This window comes from Scleropages formosus, chromosome 16 (assembly GCF_900964775.1).
Source record: "Scleropages formosus chromosome 16, fSclFor1.1, whole genome shotgun sequence".
NCBI lineage: Eukaryota > Metazoa > Chordata > Actinopteri > Osteoglossiformes > Osteoglossidae > Scleropages > Scleropages formosus.
Window position 1 is genome coordinate 10,136,840 of NC_041821.1, and position 18,731 is coordinate 10,155,570.

Genomic DNA, 18,731 nt, shown 5'->3' on the forward strand with positions numbered 1-18,731 from the left:
TTACGCCCTGAGTTGCCGGGTTAGGCTCCGGTTCCCCGTGACCCCGTATGGGACAAGCGGTTCTGAAAATGTGTGTGTGTGTGTGTGTTTTTGTTGCACAACTTTAACATTATTTAGACGTGCACCCTCTAGCATGTCTTCGGAGCGTATCTGTGAATAACCTAGAAGAAGCTATGGAAATTAACCTCTTGTGGCATCACCTGCATTGATATTGTGTTGAAATAGGACCATGGCTGCTTTTGTTCCTGAGGCAATGAGGGGTACCACAGCGGTTATGCCGGTTTCCTGTGTTTTCAGTCTCCGATGAGGGCTTAAAAAAAAGAGAATGCCCATGAGGTCTTCGAAACTCCTAAGGAGTGCGACATTTAGAAATAGTTAGAGAAGGAAGCATTATCACCCTTAATGATGCAACCTCCTTCTCGTGTTACAGAAAGGAAATGATACAGGAAGTAAGACTTGTAAGGGACTCGTGCGTTCAGTAGTACTGACAGAGAGGGAACACTGAGCGAACAGAGTCGATGAAGAACATGCAGATTGTATCACGGAGCAAGGGCAAGACCACGTGGCTGTAAACACGAGGTCTGAGAAACAGGAGAGGCTGGCAACGACCAGCAGCAATGCCTATCTGCACAGCCATTTGCTTCTGCCATGTCGACATCTTCGCTCAACAAGCTTGTGATCGTCATGTTAGTGGTCTTCATCATTTGCCTACCCGAGTTCTTCCCTTCACATCAAGGTGGGTTACATGGCCAGAGAAGCAGTCTGGGCCTTATCAATGACTTCTCTTTTGTTCAGCTAATAATTGTTACAGGGGAACACAAACTACACACTTAATATTGTAGAATTTTGTAAAAATTGTCTTATTCTCACTTCACGCTGGAGCTGCAATCCCACAAACATACCAGCGATAGATCTTACTTCTCCGTGTCACTAACTAACCAACACGCATTTGCACTCAGATAACATTGTAGTCTGTCCTTCAAGTAAATATGTTCATCATTTAAATTCAAGAAAAACTGTGAAAGGTTTGACAGCCGGGCTCATGAGAGAACCCACACGCACACACACACACACACACACACACACACACACACACACACACTGGCTGAAACCGTTTGTCCCAAGTGGGGTCACGGCGAACCGGAGCCTAACCCGACATCACGAGAGAACCTTTCAGTACAATTTTCTTAAAAATGTGTGTTTTTCTTATTTTATTAACATGAGGAGAGGAATTGCTTGTGTTAACAGGACTTCTTATCTACATTCTAAACAGACACAGGAAATGGCAGGGTTGAGAAGACAGCAGTTTTGTTTGTCGTGTGTGTTCTGAATTCTGTAATAATCCGCTGACTCAGTTTGATACTTTTAAAATGAATCGATGAGCTAACACTCATAAACATAACACCCAAAATGACTTATTTACTGCTTTTTTTAAGGTAATACATTTATTTTAACAAATACACTTGATTTTTTTACAGATCATGGACAATTATAATGTATAAAAGCTATCGATACTTTAAAAAAGAAGTCACTACAACCACAAAGAACTATAGTTTTACAGCTTTCTCACAAGTTTGCGTTCTCAAGTAAGAAAAACCTAAATAGAATTCTTGTGTCTACTGGGTAAACACATTTAAGAACTGCTTATAAAGTCTCTATGGCTTTCTTACACACATTCTGGTGCTGTAGTGGGTGTAGGAGCTCAAGACATTTACATTTGCATTTACAATTATTCATTTAGCAGATGCTTTTCTCCAAAGCAACATCATAGAAATTACAATTTGTGCATTACATTAGCAGAAAGAGACATAGCTCCAGATGTGTGACTTTTAAGTACAGTTAGTTTGTTTCCTTCACCATATGCATCAACATTCATCACACGTAGCTGCATAAAACTTTACCAGAATATCACCAATTCCTGATCACCTTCCTAGTAATTTTTTTTTTTTGAGATACATATAAACATTTATGTTACATTGCAGGAGCGGCTCTGTAAAGGATTGATCTGAACATGATCATGAACATTTATACCTTACATGAACTTAAGAGATCATGGGCGAAGTGAGTCTGGAAGAGATGAGTTTTAAGACCATTTTAAAAGACAAATAAGTTTGGAAACTGAATCCAGTTACAGAATTAGTCAAGGAAAAAAAAGACTGTTTTTAACACTGAAAATTAAAACCAAATTATTTAAAACCACACAGTGGAATCAACTAAAACACCTTGTACAACACTGCTCCCACCTGGTGATACACATCTACTAATGGAAAAGTTTAAGGGCCCTGGGTTTCTCTTGCTCTTCTACCATAAGTGTGGGTTAAATTTTTTAAATTCTTATTTATACGACATTTCTTCCTTTCTCTGTTAATACTGTAATCATTGCTGGGGACAACTGGTAGCATACTGCTTAGAGCAGCTACCTTTGACCAAAATATTGCAGCTTTGAATCCCAGCTGTATCCTTGAGCAAGGTACTTGACCTAAATTACTCCAGAAGAAACACTGCACATACTCTTCACATCTTGACAGAACATTAAGCTTACATTTATTCATTTAGCAGGCACTTTTCTCCAAAGCGACGCACATCTCAGCAAAAATACAATTTGTGCATTACAGTAAGAGAAAGAGATATGGCTGCAGACATGTGACTCTTAAGTAAACCTAGTTTGTTACCTTCCACTTGATGCACCAATGTTCATCGCTCGAGTACATTAAACTAAATAAGTTTACATAACATAAGTACATTAAACAAAAACATAATAGTTTCCCTGAGTTACGAGAATTATGAAAACTAATACTTTAAGACCAAATAAGGTTAATGAAAGCTTGTCAAGTGATTTTTTTTTTGCATTCATTTAGAAAAAAAAAAATTACTTTTTTCAAACACAGCCAAGGTGAAAGAGATTTCTCCTGCATCCATTCCCCCCATGCCTGATGAAGAGCCAAGGTGACACAAGGTGCTTCCCTCCATCCAGGAGGGATGGAGATATAGAGGAGGAACTCTGCACTGGACCAGGAAACGTGACAAACCGTCATGACCCAGGAGTTACCTGGTTCATATGTGAGACTCACACAGAGCCATCAGCTATCCTTCACAACACCCTGCGGCCAGGTAAGTCTCTTTATTTAAAAAAAAAAAAAAAAAAAAATATTATTGAAATAAACTGAAAAGTAAATAAATAAATATTCTTTTCTATCAACATTCAACCCTCATTATCATCATCCTAGTTTGATATTGCTAGGTGAAGAAACATGTTATGTGCATCATTTACACATCTATACTAGTGAGCTTACCGGTCATAGATTCCAGTGAGGAAAAACTGAAAAAACACTGTACTTCTTCCTAAGGCAAATTCTGGCTGGATCTTTTATTCAAAAGTGGTGGATTAAAGTTCTGTACAATAGTATCTGTGTAGAGAAGTAGCAAGGGAGTGTGAATTTGAATTCATAAGATAAATTCATCTTTCATTATGGGGAATTGGGCATTTGAATGAAGGTCTCCAGAGTAAAGTTGAGAAATTCTAAATGCAGTAAAATTGGCAGAGTTAAATCAGTTTGCAGGGATCAAATAAACTCTCTTAGTTTGATTTTAAGTCTAGTGATTTTACATGTACTAGTAAGAAAACGCGTTACACGCTCAAAGGATTCTCAGCCAAACACAGATATTTTTGCAGTTTTTTATCATTGACTTGAAAGCTGTCCAGTCTCTCAGAACTATGAGGAAAAAGCAGTCTTTGTCTAAACCCGGGGGGTGTATTTTTAAACCATTCCTATGACAGTATGATAAATCAGCTACTTGAAGTCAGCAAGAGCCTCTGCCTCTGAGGAGCAGATCTGTTCTCTCAGCCTTACACAGCAATGGGCTTTTTCCATAGTTTATTGTTTTAACAGCTATTGAAATGTAAAGAAAATAGCCTGGGAGCTAAAAATGGCTTAGTATGTTTTTGAAACAATAGCAGTTTGGTAATGTGCCCAAACATCTGCAAAGCCAAGATGAATGAGTCATCATTCAGCATTAATATTTCACATTCCTAAAACTCCTCGTATTTTTATCGGTTTTAACGTGCTAGGAGTACTATCTGTCTATGCCTATTCAGCAGTTAGCAAGTGCCTGCCCTGTGCCAAAGTATTACTTCATTTGATCTGACAATCCCTGGTCTCATGGCACAGTTATGCTTGTTGTGCTTTTATGTGATTGTCCTAGACATAGTTAACCAGGGTATTAATTAAAAACCAAAACTGGAGCAGATATCTAAATATCCCAATCAATAAATGTCTGATCAATCAAAATCAATAGTTACAGCAAGTTTCTTTTTCCTTTCATGTTCATACTTTCTCCACAGAAGGGAATTCTGAGCCATCTCTCATAATTCAGTCCGAGGACTTTGAGGGGCACAATATTACATTCACGGGGATTGGGAACCGCAGCCTCTTTCGTGTACCAGAGGAGCACAGGCTGCTGTTTTCCTGCGATGGAGAGCCCACCCCCAAACCCGGGGGCCTTCCCCAGCCCTCCAATTATAGCTGCTGCATCTTACGCTTACACAGGATGAACTCCACCGCACTTAAAACTACACTAGTGTGGGCATCCTCTGTGGGAGGTAGGGTGTTGGCTCGTCCTTTCAGCACTTTCTGAATCACTTTGCTCCTGGGGACATCGTTCACTGCATTGATATTACTGGCACTGCCATTGATTTGCTGGGAGGGTCGAGGGGGGGGGGTTCACTCAAAGTTGCATGCATTTTCTTCATTCATGTTGTAGACACTGGTCACTGTTCAATCACACAGCTTGGGGAATAATGAAAAATAAATTACATTGCACTTTAAAGTTAAGTCATTTATATTTTCCCACTTGAATGCTACTCAATATAATTAAAAAAAGTGTTATATTGATGCAATAAATCTTAATTAGTCCAAGTTCTGTATCGATTTTGGCACAACAGCTGATGGTAGTGATATTTTCAACTTGCTTTGCTATTCCAGGGGACTATCATAGCCTGACTTATATTAATGAGGTTCTTGAGAGGCACCATCCCCCTTGTTTATGCCCCCTGCCATGAAGTGCAAGTGCAGGTTCCAACTGCGATCTAAGTTTTGTGGCAGGAAGCACCAGGCAAAAATTGCCCCTTTTTACATTTCGTGAGGTACATTGAGAGACCCATGGAGACTGGCCTACCTACTTTCCTATCATGTTCGTGGATGCATTATGGCCACTGTTATGATTTTGCCAATTAATCCAGCAGAACATTCAGCAGCATGCCTTCTACTTATTCCTTCCTTATACTCTCTTTTTTGTTTTCCACCCTGTGCAGTTTTTCCTGAATCACAGTCATCTACCTTATATGTTGTGTTTCCAGGGTTCTGGTCGTGTTCCTACCGCATGGTATGGCTGTTTCTTGTTCTGATCGTTGTGGTGCTGGTGCTCAATGTGTCACATGGGAAGTCTGAAGAACCGATGTTCTAGGCGTGAGTATCAGCACTTGCGTTCAAGCTCACATCATGATTGGGTCACATGTATGCAAAAGCTCTGTTCGGCATGTCCTTGTGTGGTTAAGACTCTTAAGTTTCCATTTCCTTCCCTTCAGCCACCCCTGAGATTTCCAAATGTATACACTAGCCGTTCTGGAAATGGTCTCGGTTAAGATCTTTCCCCGCTTAACCTCACCCAAGACTTAAAAACAAATATTCAAATTGCCTTGTTTAGGAAATGATGCAGGGCTTTTGACTTCCTCCCACTTTATCTTGCTCAAGTCTTGAATGTATCTGTTAACGCTTCTGTTCTGGAAAGGTTTGTAAATAAGTACACATACCGCTCAGTTTTGAATATGGAGTGCCTTCAGCAAGTTCCTTCATGCCCACAGAGAGAAGAGAGGAGCCCCCAGTCCTTGTTGAGCTCTCATGGAGATATCAAATGGTAATGTAGACGCAGATACGCTGAGAGGCTCCCCTGATACTTTGCCCCATTTTAAATGTCCTGTAGGGTCTTCCAACCTGTGTACATAGTCTGTCATTCTTACTAATGACATCTCATTGAAATGTTGAATTTTACATTTATGTACATTAACTCACGAGTGCCACTGAAATTAAAAAAATGCTTCGTTTTGTGTTCCCATAAATGGCCAAATGCATAAATTATCAAACAAGGAGGACGTGGGGCCGCAACACAACTTTTCTTACAAATACGTGCATTGCAGTCATGCGCAAAAGTTTGGACACCGCATCTTAAATTACGTTTTGTTAAGGGAAAACAAGTTAGCAGGGCTAACTATTAACTATTAAAACTGTTCTGTTTTTCCAGTCGGTTACATTTAGCAAATCCATATTTATAGTACAGTCAAAATTGCAAAAAATGTCATTTGGAGCAGTTTTGCATGTGACTGTATATAGAATTGTGCTGCTCTTACCATGTATTGCCATGCTGTACTAAAAGACGAGAGCAAAAAAGTTACAGCTATTCGTGAACGTTGGCAGTAACCATCCCAATATTCTTTCTCCCAAACAGAAGAAATGAGTGTTCACGGTGAACCAGTCCACAATGCAAGTTTTACACGTACGTTTTTCAAAGCATATATCTTTAATTATTTTCATTAAGTCTTTGTGTATTCAGTGTTTTGGTCTCACTATCTGTTTATATGTAGAACTAAAACCATTTAACTACTTCAGTAAATGCAAACTTTAAAGCATAAAGTATAATGAAGAATGTATACAATTTACTTACAACTGCACTTTTTCTTAACTTATGGGTAGATCTCTCCACAATTCATGAGGAGGATGAGACAGGTAAGAAACATGAAACATTTATGCTGCAGGTACATCAGGCATGCGCTAACAACAAACACTCTCCAAAGGGAGTAAAATCTATTCTTAACAAAAGTGGATTGGATAATACGCTGGGATGGAGTCATTTTTAATCTAAGACAATCCTATTTTTTTCAATCAGGAAGTTAGAAATTAATTTTAAATTGCTTAGAAAAGAAGCTTTCAAATCTAGTAATGTATAGCTTTATGAGGATGACTATTAGGTTACTGGTAATCTTTCTGATGAACTAGTACATGAAGAAAAAAAATTGCCTCTTGAATGAAGTGTTTAAACTCCAGTAGTAACCATTCATGATTTTATTTTACAGAAAGTCTGCATGCAAGTGATCACAACAAAAATACTGCTAATGGGTGAAAACATCCGGAAGCAAGTGTTTTAGTAACTATGCCAGCAAAACCATGGAATAATAACCCACATGATGTGGCATAAAGGACAAGCGAAGTTGGTCTGAACATTGGCAGTCATTTGACTGTTTAGAAGATGATTGTATAGAAGACAATCGGACAGCTTCCAGCGTTACAACCATTTGTACAGCAGGATATTTATTTTAACTCTGGATGAGAACCTATCTCAGGGACACAGGAGCAGGAATCTGGGATCCACACATCCTTCTTTTGTCTGTATTTTGCACTGTCACTTGAGAGCCCACCTAAACAGGCTGCATGAATGTGAATTTCGGTTTGGTCAAATGCAGTCAAACCCAAGACCCTAAAAAACAATGTTTACAAGCTGCTTCCATGGCCACTGAAGCCCTCACTGGCCTGGAGTTAAAGGACAACTAATCTTTTGTTTATTCCTGCTTCAGTCATGCACTGCTTTCAATTCCTTTTATAATTTCAGCTGTCATCACCCTGTTCTCAGTTTTAAATTTTAAAAGAAACTGACTTTTGTTTCCTAGTATTTTTCTCCACCAGTAATGCCCAAGTAAAATTGGATCATTTTTTTAAAATTCCCATTTCATCTGTGAAATTGAAGTTTTAGGTAATTCAGCTATTAAGAAGAAAAATGGTTAACAAGATCAGCGCATTTACTCTCTGGTTTTATTTGCAATGCACAAGAGAATTATAGCATTGTTTTCATCATAACTTCTGTAATTTAAGGTCACTTGAACAGGAAGTGAAGAGCAGCTTCAAGATCAAGTATGCTGGTTAAGGTGCTGACAGACACTCAATGTCTAGCAGAAAACATTTGGCAACGTGCACATCACAAGAATTTTCAAAGCTTTTTAGTCTAGTATACTGTACATTATACAGCAAAACAAATGATACTGATGCAGGAAGTCATAACTTGCTAAGAAATGCTGCTGAATTTTGGTTACAGCACACCCTCTTCATGGTTACATACTCCACAGTGCCCAGCTGTGAATATATCTCAACCAAAAATTGCACCTTTGCAAATGAAGTCTGAAAATGCATAAATTAAACTTCTTATCGTGCCTAACAGGGCAGCATGATGGTACATTTCACAAAACACTGACGCCATCAAAGTGGTTTAAGGAAAAAAAGGATGAAATGGTGGTTCAAGTTTCTACCACAAATCGTATGCAATGCAACATGAGTGTGAAAATGCAAAAGAGCCTTAAATGAAATGAACACATTGAAATTTGGAACAAGAGGCACTTTATACTGAAATATTTGGATTATTTAACGTTTTGGTGTAACATTTCCTAAGGTTCGTAAAGACTTTAGACTCACATCCATAAAGTATTTTGCAGTGCAAAGTCAAATAAAGTAGTTTCTTACCAAAGAGCAAATAAATGCAGATGTTCATTTGTGGTTTTATGCTTTACGTGTTATGCACAGTTGGCAGTAAACCACACTTTGAGAAGCAGAGGTGAAAAAAACCAACGAGAAAATTATTTCTAAAAAATTACAAGAAAATATATTATGAACTTAATCCTGGTTAAATATTCCATTGTCAGTCATAATAGTAAATGTCACAGCAATGCACTTCCTTGATAATAACTTTCATAAACTGCATACAGCAATATAGTGAATTATATGGAAATTAGTCTGGTTTTTTATTCGTTTACAGCTGAAAGTGTCTTAGTATGCTTTTCACACTGAAACCTTCAGCAGCATTAACATACGTTCTAATATCTTTAATGGTGTTCAGAAGCATTCTAAAAAGTGATAAAAGGGAACATCGGAATGCTAATGTACAAGAACAATAACCCACACTTTCATGAATTCCCAGAAAAACAATACTTTTACAGTACTTGCAAAAAAAGCAACATTATCTTTATAAGACAAGCTCAGATATGTGGATTCCGTTTCTATACTGGAGTGTCAATCTTCTGTCTAGGAGGCACAAAATAAAAGTGCAGAACAATTGATGGAGTATAAACTGTCCCTTCTCAAGAAGCAGGTCACAGTCCTTTGGTGTTGCCTTAGATGTCAAGAGAATTATTTTTGATCCCTTCACCCGCTCCTAACTTGTTCATTACGGCACTTAGAGCCATCGGTCTCCAACTGCACCGCCAGCACCGAAGCAGGCAGCTTTGATTAAAACCCGTCGGTCGCCTCTCAGAAGAATCATCTCTCCAATAACGCTGATTCCATGTAGGCCCTTCTACAGAACAAACAGAACCCTCAATCCCTCAGAACTCCTCTCCATCATGGGCACTTAAGAGATACTTGTTCAACGCAAAGCAGCCTGGTCTAAGGTTAACGTTGCTTTACAGTATCTATCCAGTCTTTACTTTGGAGTCTGAATGTTTCAATCGTCAGTGAATGTAAGGGAATGTCACAGAGCGCCACCTTCTAATCTTGTCGGTACAAACGTTTCCCTGTGTGAACCATGTTCCGAATGCCTGTCAATGTCAGTCTCATTTCTACAGTCACCTCATAGAACAATAAAGTGATAAAATATCTAAATACTTGCAAAATGGCATGACAAGTGAATTTAAGTGACATTTCATAATTCTCCATATTCTAATTAATTTGTTATTGTTAAATACGTATATATATATATATATATTATGTACACAGACATAGGCAGAGACATGTTGCGCCAGGGGGACACAGTTGTCCTGTGTTATGCGTTTTCAGCTACACTACAGTGGCTCACTCGCGCACACAGGAGAAGCGTTATCTCGCTTGGGGGGGGGTCCATCATAGCGCCAGCTAGGCCTCCGGGTCCCTCTGGGTCCTGCTGGTCTGGATGTGAGAGATCTGCAGCACTGGAAGCAGCAGCTGGAAGGCGTTCTCGATGTACGTGGTGCTGTTGGAGCCCTGGAGGAAGCGGAGAGTGGATCAGAGGAGCCAGCACCTTGACAAGACAGAGCTTTACCCCTCCTGCTGTGCTGAAAAACAGCTCGCAGAATAGCTCACCTCAAGAATGATGCTGTTCACCAGGGGGTTAAGTTCCTCAGCTTTTCTTTGGCTCTGCATAGGGGGGGTTAATACAGTAAAACTCCATTAAACTGTAAAGGTCTCTGGAGTCCCTAAAATCAAAACCTTGAAATTAAGTGCCTTTCTGAACACAGTGGGTCTAGCAGGGCGGGGGGGGGGGGGATCCCTGGATCAAGAGACACACAACTTCCAAACCACAGGATGGTGGAGCAGCATCACTAAGACCGAACTGGCTGTTCTGGTCTCCTGTCGGTTCCCTCTGGGTTTGTCAGCCTCTGACTGCAAAATGAGGTCATACCCACATCTCTCTCTTACCCCGACGGTGATCAGGGTGTCAGAGAACTTCTTGGCGAGGCAGCCCACCTCCTTGCACATGGCACTGGTCAGCCTGAGAACGGGTATCATGTAAAGGTGAAAGGTGAGAGAACACAGGCACACCAGTAAACACACAACCAACCTTATATATCCGCTCTTAGAAAGACATTTTATTGATCCTGGAAGAAAAGGCACAAGGCTCTCTTGATAAGAGAGAATGCATGGGGTGGGGGAATTGGAGATACAGTATGAAAAGTGCACTTTTGAAGGGGGAAGCTCTAAGACTACAAAATAGCCTCTAGTGGTGATATCGTTAGTTTGAGAGAAACCACTACACTCTTGATATGTCATTCTACGCAATGTCAGCTTATCAGATCATGTATAAGCATCACGGTCAGTCCTTAACAGATTCCAGCCTTCAGATTTCCAACTACCAGGCCTCAGCTACTTCTTGTCCAATATAGGTGAGTCAAAGCCAAATTTGAGGACAGCAAGAGAGCGCTCACTTGACAAGGACAAGGGCCTGGTCCTTCGCCGGCTTCTCCACATCCTGTCCATGCAGGATAAGCTCAGCTACCTTGTGCAGCTGCTCGATGCTCCGCGCCGTCACCTCAGCCAGACTGCCCACCGAGCACAGGTACACATCCTGCAGCACCAAGTTACACCTCGTAATACACTGCAGCACAGACATTACAGTACAGCCGCAAACTGTGCCTTAACAAGGCTTGGCAAACTCTCTTCCCCCCACCTCCCTCCATGTCCCACAGTATAATCAAAGGTGCCATTATTCAGAGTCTCTGGACATGTACAGGAGCCCCTGTGTCCTGCATGCTGTCCGAGACAAAGCCCCAATGATTTCCGCTCATCAGTCGTTTCCACTGTGGCATAAAACGGTGGTTTCATAACCTTGTAAACCTTGGCTCTGATGTGAAACACAAAAGCCTGACTTGTTCTTTCTGCCAATCTGTGCATCTAAAAGAGCACAGATTCCTTACCTCCACCGACTGGCTTTTGGTTTCCTCCCCTTTGGTCTCCTCCTCTTGTCCTGGGGAAGGGAGAGCAGCGAGTTCATCACCAGTCTCCACCTTTGGCTCCTCTTCTGCAGGTCTGCCCGCACTGGGATTCTCCACCTCCCTCACCCAGTCATGAGCACGCACTCGAGCCTGAAAAGCAGGGAGCGTTAGCATCATCAGCATCAAAATCAGATAGCCTCATTATGTGTCCAGTGCCAGCTAACAATTGTATTAAGCGTTGCTCTATAAAAATGTTCCACGAAACATGCTGCCTCAATTTTCTAGTACAGCGCATGTAAAAGCATTAAAAAAGTTATGAAACTATCATAGTGAGCTTCCATATCAGCAACTGGTCTAGCTGTAAAAATAATACTAGAAGACTAGAGGCAGATAGTGTTGTGGTTGCAGCCACTGCCGTGAACTTGAAGGGCCGAGGTTCGATCCCCTGCTGTACATGAGGGTCAATCACTAGTAGCGTACAAACCTAACAATTCCAGTTTTGCGGGAGAAAAATGCCAAATAAATCAAATTATAACGTTGCCAAAAAAGCAGTAACATCGACTACTAACCAGACCCACGTAAAATAAAAACGAAGCTGGGGAGCGACAGCAGTGAGAACAGGAGTCCAGGGATACACACCTTGTTGAGTTTGTCTGGAGTAGCAGCAACGTGCAGCTCAAAGAGCAGTTCTGTGAGAATGCTAACAAACTCCTCTCCATCAGTGGCTGAGGACGCGGCAGGACACAAGAGCATGATGGCGGGCGTGTGGACGCGGCAGGACATGCAAACAGCAGGAAACATTAAACTTCTTGTTTTTGTGAGAGCCTCCAGCTACACACACAAAATCAAGATAATTACCAAACTCAAAAATCACCCAGATTACGAAGAGCATCCATACCACACCATCCACGTTCGATCATGACAAGATGGTCATTATCGATTCTTCGGTATTTCAAAAGGTCACACAAAAGGCTTAAACTTACAAAAACTGGCAGGATATTCAATGAGTGAATATAGTTCACCGTTCTCTTCTGTCTCCTCTTCCTTCTCAAAGTCCTTCTCCACAAAGATGTCTTTGATGGCAATAAGTTCCTTCTTGAAGACTTCCAGCGGTTCCCCCTCTAAGGACGACAAGACCTCCTGGACCTGGAAACGTAACAAAAACTGAAATGACAGATCAACCAAGAATGTTATCCTGAACTTTGCAAATGCATAATACAGCAGACATGGGGTCACAGTGTGCGAGGTCAAACGATAATGAAAAAGCGCATGTAATACGAAGACAAAAAAAAGAACCGCTAAAACTTTCTTGTCAGGTAATAGAGTAAAATCAAATATAAATCATGGTACAACCTGTACAAGAAAGTGAAAGGGAACTACTGCTGTGCTTAATCTTGAACTGGATTCCTGGAACCAATTTGATTTAATGGCTCCCTTTCGAAGGCCTACAAGCAAACGAGCCCCTGGTGGCAGAGAGAAGCACGGAAATCTTGGGCTTCAGGTGAACTCGGGTGCGGCCGCATTGCCTCCTTGCAGCTTGCCTGCTAGGGACAACAAACCTTGGCCTCACTCTCGTTGGACAAGATCTCCAGGGCCTCCAGGTGGGACAGACCCTGATAGTCGTCAAAGAGGATGCCGTAGTGAGCTGTGGGCTCGTTGATGGGATGGCTGCTGAGTCTCTCCCGCTCCTTCTCCTTCGCTTCCTTCAGCATCTGCAGGGAGAGAGTTCAGCGAGATGTTGGAAGAAATGTTGCCTGAAGCACAAAAAACAGGACCCCATCTCAGCTGCTATGCTTTGCCAGCAGGAAACGCGGCTTCAAGAGAAACTACAACAGCAGTTAGGGTTTACGACTCGATGGTCCAGCGGCTCACCACACGGAGCACTTTTTCTCACGTTAAGCACCTGAGACAACGACACAGTCCTCTGCATGAGGATCTTGGTCTTCTTGAACCCAGGATCGCTTTCTGCCAGAACAGTCATTGTCTTCTTCCCAATGAATTCCAGTCGCATCCAGGCCTCCGGTTCTCACAGATTTCCACCTGTGAAAAAGGAACACGGGAAAAGCGGGTTTTACCCTCTGGGGAGAGCACGTGCTGGAGCAGAACCGCATTTCGCTAGCTGTGCCGACGTGCTTGCCCGTCACGCAACCGTGTTTTGGACAGCGCTGGTGATGGTGGACAGGACAACCTCGGGGTCCCGTGGGAGAGGGCCACTGGAGAGACAACCCTGGTCCACAGGAGATGCCAACTCTGCAGAGACGGGAACGGCAACGAGGTAAAGACGGAACAGTGCTCAACGGGACGAGATAATAAGGTGACAGCGTTAATAACAGAAGAAAGGAATATAATGGCAAATTCACCCGTTTTCCGCTCCGGTGTCTCCTTGGCCTCCTGGGCCTCCTCACACACCGAGGTCTTGTGGATGCGGAGGGTGACCCTGCCTTCTCCTTCTGGTACTGAGCCCATGCCCTGGGAAGAGATGCCCACACAATGAGGGACTGGTCACCCAGATGGCTCCCCCTGCTGGCTCCACAGAACACAGGCAGTGCCCTGGTACCCACTGTGAAGCAGGGCTTGGTTGTTGCCCACCATGGGCACAGTCGACGCCAACATGCAACGGAGACTCACCCACTGTGGATGTGGCGCTGGTCAGGAGTGACTTCCCCCAAGAGCCCCACGACCCCCAGCCTTTGGCCTTTCACCCAGAGAGTCCCTGCAGGGATCAGAACAACACAGCTTACATTCAGCACCCACCACACAAAGCCGCTCCAGTTAGTTACTGTCAGTCTCTCAGAGCTCAACACCCTCTATCACCCCAACCCACAGCGCATCCCGAGAAAACCACCCCATCCCAGCAGGATCATACCTCCTCCATACAGCCATCTGGGCTTGCGGCAGTGTCTGCAGCGCCGTCCGCCTCCAGACTCACTAGGTCTGGCACTCTGCCGCCACATGCAACCATCATCCTCCGACTGCCCCTGTGGCAGGGTCGCTAACCCACGCGAGCAACTGGTTCTGCTGCCCGTCTCCCCACTGTCCAGCGAGGCTCTGGAAGGGGTGATGCGGCGGGTCATGGAAGTCGCTCACAGAGGAGGGGTCACCAGGGGGAGGAGCTTGTGACGGTGGCTGTGCCATCTCCAGAGAGGCATCATCTTTGGCGTCGCTCTGCGACATGGTACTTCGTGCTACTGGGAAAGGCAACCGGTGAGCAAAGCTGCGTTTATAGCGCAACCGGCAGACACTTAAATGGACCAGAGCGAGGACTACAGATGATCACAGCGTTGTTCTGATACAGTTCCCAAAGGGTTGAGAAAAAGGAATCAGGGTTAGGTAACCCTAACCCCTAACCCTGTATTATTGTATTATACACACGCACACAAATGGGGCCCATGATGCGTTCTGATAATATCTGACAGCAATGACAACATTAACAAATTTCACAATTTTCTCATATTACCGATGCTAACAACAACATAAGTGTAATTCTTCCATGTTTCAAATGCAACGACAGAAATACAAATATGTCTCTCGAGGACAGTTGACACAGCCCACTGCCACATTATGGAAAGCCAAAAAATATATATTCCGCCACATAAAACTTTTATATTTCCCAACAACCCAAGTGCCTGTATTGATACACGGACCAACAGCGACATCTAGCGGAAATCCATGTAAAGTACATCATCCTTTCAGTAACGGGCAACACTTCCAGAGCGGTCTGCAAACACAATCACCTGTTTTATCCAGCTTAATGTGCTGAAGTACAGTGATTCCAAAGGCAACTCTGATATTCCATAAATGCAAAGTATTATTAAGAGCAGCAGCAAGCAAACAATGACATTTTAAGAAAGCAAAAGGAGTCAAATGGCTAACACTCATGATGATCATCATGATTCATGTTACAGAAATGTACGAAACAAGTGTTCCAGTATGCCAAATAAAACAATTCCGCACTACTTCTGTGATATTTTTTATCGAACTATTTAATTTAGAGCCCAAAACAGTTTTATTCAACTGAAATTCGCTTTCCCCCATCACTGAACAACAATGATTGTTTTTATAGAAATTAGCCAATGAACAATGACACTGCCGTGTACCCCACAAGCACAGTGCCGTGTGTGACAAGTGTTATAAAGCACCAGAAGGCGCACCTGTATGAGAACGAAAAGGCTCATATGAGGTGCGAAACGGATCCGCACGCCGCTCCTCCACACAGTCGCTCCGCCACGTCGACAGGCTGCGCCCGTGTTGTGGCAGCTTTCGTCATCAGCGAACGCGCGCGGGTCCCGCTCAGGGATGATGGCGTCACAAACTCCCCCTCCCTCTTGCCCCGGAACTCCGCAATGTCCTCCTGGAAGTTGTAGTTTTTTATTACAGGGGAACTCGAAGGACAGCTGATGTTTATGTGGAGGGGGGGATGAAAGAGGGCTTCATGTACATTGGTTTGAGCCGAATATGCATTTGCTGGGAATGCACTGGCCATGGCAGTCCAGTCTGCATTAAAAGTAGACCCCTGTATTGTTAATATTACGTTTTTACTACGGAGTCTGTCTGCTCTTCACAGCACAGACGGAGTACCATGACTTTGTGTCCGCAATGTGTGTCCTCATTGCTCAGAGTGCTGAGTCCATTCATCTGGATGCAGGTCGCCCTGTTTCCCTACAGGGTGCGGGGAATTAGCTCAAATGGTAGAGCGCTCGCTTAGCATGCGAGAGGTAGCGGGATCGATGCCCGCATTCTCCACTCTTTTTACAGAGCTCTCATCCACTCTCACGCGTGCATTCCAGACACGTGTCTAAAGCGTGCTGTGTGTGTGTTTCATGCAGACACGCGCGCATACTTGTGAAGGAAGTCGGTGCGCCTGATGTCGAAAAGCGCACATGCTGAACACGTGGATAGAGCGAAGCTGAGGTCTCCGCTGCAGCACCGTCGTCTCGTGCACTGAGAAAGCAGCCCGAAGCGTTTTGAAAGGGCAAAGAAAGTGGAAAGAGCCGCCGAGCAAAAAGCGAAACTTCCTTGGCCCGTACGGGGATCGAACCCGCGACCTTGGCGTTATTAGCACCACGCTCTAACCAACTGAGCTAACCGGCCGTAGTGCCTAAACGCTCTACCGTGTGCTTTTCTTTTTAAAACACATCGTTGCGGAAATACGTTCAGTGACTCCCTGCCTGAGAACACGTGACGCGTCTAACAGGTGGCGGCTGTATGTTTCACAGGAAACACCTGAGGCTCGTTCGCTACAGGTGAAGAGACACTTTGTTTGGAAACGACAAAGACAGGCGGCGAGGTTCCACCAAAATGATTTCATCTCGGCTCCGATTCAGAGTCCAGAGCGGTGACAGTGGATTCAGCGACAGCGAGGAGCTTGTGTAAAGTTCAGAACCGGGAGGAACTGAAGTCTGAACTTAGAATGAGTCGTCATTGCTGGGGAAGGTAATAAGTGTTCGCCATCGAGGCTAAAGTAAAGGTCCCACCGAGATTTGAACTCGGATCGCTGGATTCAGAGTCCAGAGTGCTGACCATTACACCATGGAACCCGTAGCCGATATTTGTGTGCACGCAAACACGCACCTACTGCAGTTACTCTACTTACTCTACTCCAGTACTTCAGTTACTCTACTCAGAAACTGTGAAAGTGCTTCTCTTTCTAAACAAACACAATTCTCCCTCCATTTTTGTCTATTTGACAACTTTTAGTTTCTTCCTGTGGGAGTTTTGCAATCGAAAGGGGAATTAGCTCAAATGGTAGAGCGCTCGCTTAGCATGCGAGAGGTAGCGGGATCGATGCCCGCATTCTCCATACTTCTTTTTATAGAGTCTGTAAGTGAAGGGTTCGGCGCGACCCACCTTCGATTTCCCGCTCCTCCTGTCGGACTCGGTCAAGACGATTTCCGCGATTTGCACCTATGTAGTCTTGCCTACTGTTCTGTTGCACCGTGGTACCGGAGAAACGACATCTCGTGTAACTGTAAGCTATAATATTAGATAGAGGAATAAAAACCCACTTGACTTATGATTTATTAAGTTTGCTTATGCTTCATTCCAAGTGTGATTTACAATGTTCCCTTTAGTGCAATAGCTACTCACAATTAGAGAATTTGCTTTGTAATTGGGAATATTGACAATCGAAATACACAACAGTCAGAGTGTGAGACGAGTGCAGGACAATGTACAGAAGAGAACAGGAGTAGATACACAGGACAATAAATTCAGAGGACATGGCATGGGCTGTAAACTGTACACCGTAAGTCGAGCTGTCGCGATAATACCATATATGGTTTAATGACATTTATTTATCTGACGGTTTTCTCCAAAGCGACTTAGTGTTAAGTGATGTGCAATGATTTACCCAACGACAACGTCTCCTTGGCCACCAGAGGGCGGTATAGCGCTAAAGTATAGCGGTGTAGTACAACGGTACTGTATTTTGGCAAGTTTGTCAGACGACCACTGAACACGTGGCAGGTTTTTAGGACATTTATTGACGTTAGAAAAAAGTGGCTCGTTGGTCTAGGGGTATGATTCTCGCTTAGGGTGCGAGAGGTCCCGGGTTCAAATCCCGGACGAGCCCGCTTTTTTCATGCATAAACGCTTGAAAGGTCTTTACTCAAAGTGCAAGCATTATTTAAAGCAGAGGTGTTGATACTTTTTCTAGGCCTTTTAAAATCTTATGAAAACTATAGACCCTCTGCTGGAAAAATGTGCATAAATCGGAGAAAATATGGCCCTCGGTTTATTGCTGTGGAAATTGGTGTCTTTCCCGCAGACTCACAGAGAGCACAATACCAGTATAGTGTGTTTTTTTTTAATTATTATTATTATTTTCCTCGTCAAGCCCAGACATAGAGCCCGGGTTAAGAACCCCTGCTTTAAACATAATATAATATAAGCATTTGCACAACGATGGACGTAACCGACACGGAGGACGAGGAGAAACGGAATGCGAGCGCTCGGTACAAGACGCTGCTGTTACACATGATGTCCATTAGGTGGCAGCAGCGCTCTGGATTTAATTGGAAAAAGCGAAAATGACAACAGCGCGTTTCACGTTGGAAAACGTGGCAGTTTATCTGCTGCATCTGTGCCCTTCGCTTCCGCGTGGGGCTCGTTGGTCTAGGGGTATGATTCTCGCTTAGGGTGCGAGAGGTCCCGGGTTCAAATCCCGGACGAGCCCAGTTTTGGCGTCTCCAGCCCTCTAAAAATGTGTTAAAAACACAGTAAGAAAAAAGGA

General features: G+C 43.4%; 1 protein-coding gene, 1 long non-coding RNA gene and 6 other non-coding genes across 8 annotated transcripts; 5 read left to right on the forward strand and 3 right to left on the reverse strand.

Annotated features, from left to right (window-relative positions):
- The first annotated feature begins 490 nt into the window (after positions 1–490).
- Positions 491–9,790, forward strand: LOC108925761 (uncharacterized). Its single transcript, XR_003798269.1, has 8 exons — positions 491–736; positions 2,889–3,111; positions 4,343–4,600; positions 5,357–5,465; positions 5,861–5,913; positions 6,502–6,549; positions 6,747–6,779; positions 7,127–9,790. It is a non-coding gene; the product is annotated as an uncharacterized LOC108925761 (long non-coding RNA).
- A 10-nt stretch (positions 9,791–9,800) lies between these two features.
- Positions 9,801–13,549, reverse strand: fam114a1 (family with sequence similarity 114 member A1). The gene is made up of 9 exons (XM_029259186.1): positions 13,404–13,549; positions 13,060–13,212; positions 12,523–12,646; positions 12,140–12,225; positions 11,483–11,650; positions 10,994–11,133; positions 10,488–10,560; positions 10,152–10,205; positions 9,801–10,052 (listed from the first exon to the last, which is right to left on the reverse strand). The coding sequence occupies exons 1-9, from the start codon at positions 13,509–13,511 to the stop codon at positions 9,945–9,947; spliced, it is 1,014 nt and encodes a 337-aa protein (XP_029115019.1). The 5' UTR covers positions 13,512–13,549; the 3' UTR covers positions 9,801–9,944.
- Positions 13,550–16,170: 2,621 nt separating this feature from the next.
- trnaa-agc (transfer RNA alanine (anticodon AGC)) lies at positions 16,171–16,243 on the forward strand. The gene has a single exon. It is a non-coding gene; the product is annotated as a tRNA-Ala (tRNA).
- Positions 16,244–16,517: 274 nt separating this feature from the next.
- trnai-aau (transfer RNA isoleucine (anticodon AAU)) lies at positions 16,518–16,591 on the reverse strand. Its single transcript has one exon. It is a non-coding gene; the product is annotated as a tRNA-Ile (tRNA).
- Positions 16,592–16,965: 374 nt separating this feature from the next.
- trnaq-cug (transfer RNA glutamine (anticodon CUG)) lies at positions 16,966–17,037 on the reverse strand. Its single transcript has one exon. It is a non-coding gene; the product is annotated as a tRNA-Gln (tRNA).
- A 190-nt stretch (positions 17,038–17,227) lies between these two features.
- trnaa-agc (transfer RNA alanine (anticodon AGC)) lies at positions 17,228–17,300 on the forward strand. Its single transcript has one exon. It is a non-coding gene; the product is annotated as a tRNA-Ala (tRNA).
- Positions 17,301–17,999: 699 nt separating this feature from the next.
- trnap-agg (transfer RNA proline (anticodon AGG)) lies at positions 18,000–18,071 on the forward strand. Its single transcript has one exon. It is a non-coding gene; the product is annotated as a tRNA-Pro (tRNA).
- Positions 18,072–18,602: 531 nt separating this feature from the next.
- trnap-agg (transfer RNA proline (anticodon AGG)) lies at positions 18,603–18,674 on the forward strand. The gene has a single exon. It is a non-coding gene; the product is annotated as a tRNA-Pro (tRNA).
- The last annotated feature ends 57 nt before the right edge of the window (positions 18,675–18,731 follow it).